General features: G+C 38.9%; 1 protein-coding gene across 1 annotated transcript; it reads left to right on the top strand.

The window, feature by feature from the left end:
• Positions 1 to 15: 15 nt before the first annotated feature.
• LOC145338955 (putative G-protein coupled receptor 148) lies at positions 16 to 3,050 on the top strand. Its single transcript, XM_080183363.1, has one exon. The coding sequence runs from the start codon at positions 1,859 to 1,861 to the stop codon at positions 2,918 to 2,920; it is 1,062 nt and encodes a 353-aa protein (XP_080039489.1). The 5' UTR covers positions 16 to 1,858; the 3' UTR covers positions 2,921 to 3,050.
• Positions 3,051 to 3,314: the final 264 nt, after the last annotated feature.

Here is a 3,314-nt window from a genome sequence, read left to right on the forward strand (position 1 = left end):
CCTCCTTTTGTCCTTCCAAACATCCATCTCAAGCTTCTGCCCTATGTAAGGCCCGTTTCACAACTGTTTTCTGGCTTCTTCTTTTCAGTTTCAGGGATACTATCTGTGACGTAACTCTCCACTGCATTTCTTCCAATTACTTCAACAAAAGCTTAATTTGCGTTTGCGCACTTCCAGCTATTTTAAGCTACTCATTTTCTCCAAGTCTTCACCTGTAATCTTTGCACCTTCACTCTGATGCTGTGCCCTAGGCTTAATTCCATAAATTGGGCCTTTGTTCCACTAATCTTCATACTCCTGTCTTCCAGAGCTTTTCTTCAGTTCTCCAGATATTTAGTCTTCTTATCATCCCCACCACATAGCTCAATGTTCTCCGCAAAATATCAGTGACTATGACACTTCCCATTTCACTTGTCCAGCTAGAACATCCATGACCCATCAGAAAAAGAAAGGGGCTCAGTAACAATCCTTGGTGCAATGCACTGTGAGCTTCCAAATTTTCACTCTCACCCACATTGCTTCTTCCTCTTGTCTGGCATTCTTTATGTATGTCCAATAATAGTTGTACATACATGCACTTATTTAAATTATATGCCATTTTTCATTGTGATGAGCTCCCTTAAGCATATGTAAATCTTTTTGGATTTGATTGCCTTTCTCTGCTGTCTTTATTGTGCCTTTGCACAGATTTCAATGCCATCTACAAATTTATTTATCATATTCCCAATACTACTGCCCAGGTCATGAATAAAAACCTCAAAGTAACACATCTAGGACCAGTCCCAGGGACATCATAAGTGCATGTCTCCAGGCTAAACCACGTTGTTAACCACTACCTTTTGACTAGGAACCAATTCCTATTCCAGCATTTCAAACTCCTGCCAATATCTCACAACTTGTCAAAAACTTTCTGAAAGTCCAGGTAGAGAATTCCTGCCAATTTCCCTCATCCTCTATCCTAGTGATTTCCTCAAAAAATACATCAAATTTATTTTGAATTTCTAATGGGCTCACCTTGGTGTTCCTGACACTATAAGTGGTGCTCAGTACCAAAAGCAAATGGTGGCATAAGAAAAGCTGATATGCGCTATCTAAAAGATAATGTGTTGTTACAATCCTATTCAAACTACTTCAATAGTTAATGACAAATCTGATAGCTGCAAGAATGTATCATCTGGATTAGTGCTTGCATTATGTCTCAATACCAGCTTACTAAATGTTGTAGCATTTTCCCGCTCATGGCTCTATTTTCTTTTTGTAAAACATATGACACATTTAACATAAACATTGGAAAGGTCTGACGTGATTTTGTGCTGTTTTGCAAGAGGCTGTTTCGAAGCGGTTATTTAATTCAGAGGTTGGATTAAGTAAACAGATCCTTCTGTTCAGCACCATTTGGCCAGGTAAAGTATGTGCCCAATGAGGTGTCAAATCAAACAACTATTCGAGTTGCAGTGAATCTCTGCTCAAGTGGGAGTGACCATGTCTTGGATTTGTGCTGTTGGTACAATATATTTGTTCGTATGAGATGTAGATGGTTTTGGAGATGTTATAAAAGTCTGAATTTCTGCTGTGGCATTGACTTCTACATATTTGCTCTGAAGACTGAACGGGCAATGCCATACATGGAACTAATCTTGTGCTGCATTTAGAAACAGAGTGAAAAATGGTTCCCTTTGTATTTGGAGAATATACAAGTTTTTGCATTGCTTGCACTGACTGTGGACATAATCTACGTTAACTCAGAAGGCTTTAGTCTTCAGTGAGCTGAGTTGGTTGAAAAACTTGAGGCATTGCTACATCGAATGCAGATAATCACAGATCTGTAAAATCATGAGCTTCCTCTGAGCAACACATTATGAATTTATCGAAATGTGAACGCTGTGATTCCTATAATGAGATGCCTGTTTTGGGTGAAAAAATCGTTACTGTGCAATTCTCTGCAAATGCTTCCCATCCTGAAGACTTCCACCTTCAACACAATATAATTCAGGCCTGGGTGAGTGCTATGGGGAACTCCAAAACCAACATTTTGATGTTTCCTTTGGTGGTCTGTTTCTTTGCGTCGCTCTTGGGAACTCCTCTGGTTCTGCTGGCAATCTTTTCAAACAATAACCTTCGTCAGGAGACCAGATATCTGCTACTAGCCAATACTTTGATTAATGATTTGATTTACTCAATTCTGAACACCTTCATTGACATCCTTAACGCAGCAGGTGTGGGAATGCCTAAAGTCATTTGTGAAACTCTCTTGTACGTACTAACAGTGGCTTATTGTAATGGGATCCTGACAGTCACTGCAATGGTGGTGGATACTTATGTGGCTATTGGTTGGCCCCTTCGTTATATCTCACTTTTACCACACACCCGGACCCTTAAAATCATCATTTGTATATGGATTATTTCTGCCTTTGCACCATCTGTTATCTATATAATAACACTTGGAACTCAACAGAATCCTTTCTCCACATTATCAATTTGTATCTTACCTTTAATATTTGTGCTGTCTATCCTTCATAGACCTTTGTTAAAGATTTATTACAGTTTCACAGTAATTTATTTCATCATATGTTTAATACTCATCTCCAGTTGCTATGTTATGCTATACTGCAAAACGAAGACTTCGGGAATATGGGAAGGCAAGTCCAGGGCGAGGCAGACCTATGTAATCCATTCAGTGCTGCTTGTTTTTTATTTCTTCCCCTTGCTTGTGTTGGTCGCAGGGACTGCACTCCAGGAGCTGCACCTGATTTCCTATCTGACTGGACTCTGGATCACTCTGTCAATGGCCAACATGCTGATGATGTTACCCAAGGCAGTTTCTCCATATGTTTATGCACTCCGTTATCGAGAAGTCACAAAAACAATCCGCTCTTTATCAATGCTAAGGCACATTAGGCGAGTACATCCAACTGGTTAACAAATTAAACTGAGCAAATCTGCTATGGTGTCACAATTGATAACAATAAGCTTTATTGTTTACTGTTATTGGAGCAACTTCTCAGTAAAATTGCCAAAGAGTTGCTGGTGTGATCAGTTTACCCTATAAAATGACCAAATGTACAGTATGGAATTCAGCTTATGAATTAAAGACATGAAATTAAACAGTTGAATACAAGCTTTTAAACAAATAAGTTGTATTTCTGAAATGAGAGACATGTTATTGGAGTTTTTCATCTTACACTTATCAGAATAAGCCAAGAATGCCAATTTCAAATGATCACAACAATTTGTTATTGGAGTAAAGGGTGCTGATTAGCTGAGATGTTACCATGGAGAAGCTAACAGCAACAGTGAACTCCCTGAGCTTCTGG

Source organism: Carcharhinus amblyrhynchos, unplaced genomic scaffold (assembly GCF_965287045.1).
Source record: "Carcharhinus amblyrhynchos unplaced genomic scaffold, sCarAmb.v2.hapA chromosome_267, whole genome shotgun sequence".
In the NCBI taxonomy this organism is placed as follows: Eukaryota; Metazoa; Chordata; class Chondrichthyes; order Carcharhiniformes; family Carcharhinidae; genus Carcharhinus; species Carcharhinus amblyrhynchos.

Bases quoted from the DNA above. Each gene is read 5' to 3' on its own strand.
- LOC145338955 (XM_080183363.1), top strand. From the start codon at position 1,859: ATGAATTTATCGAAATGTGAACGCTGTGATTCCTATAATGAGATGCCT.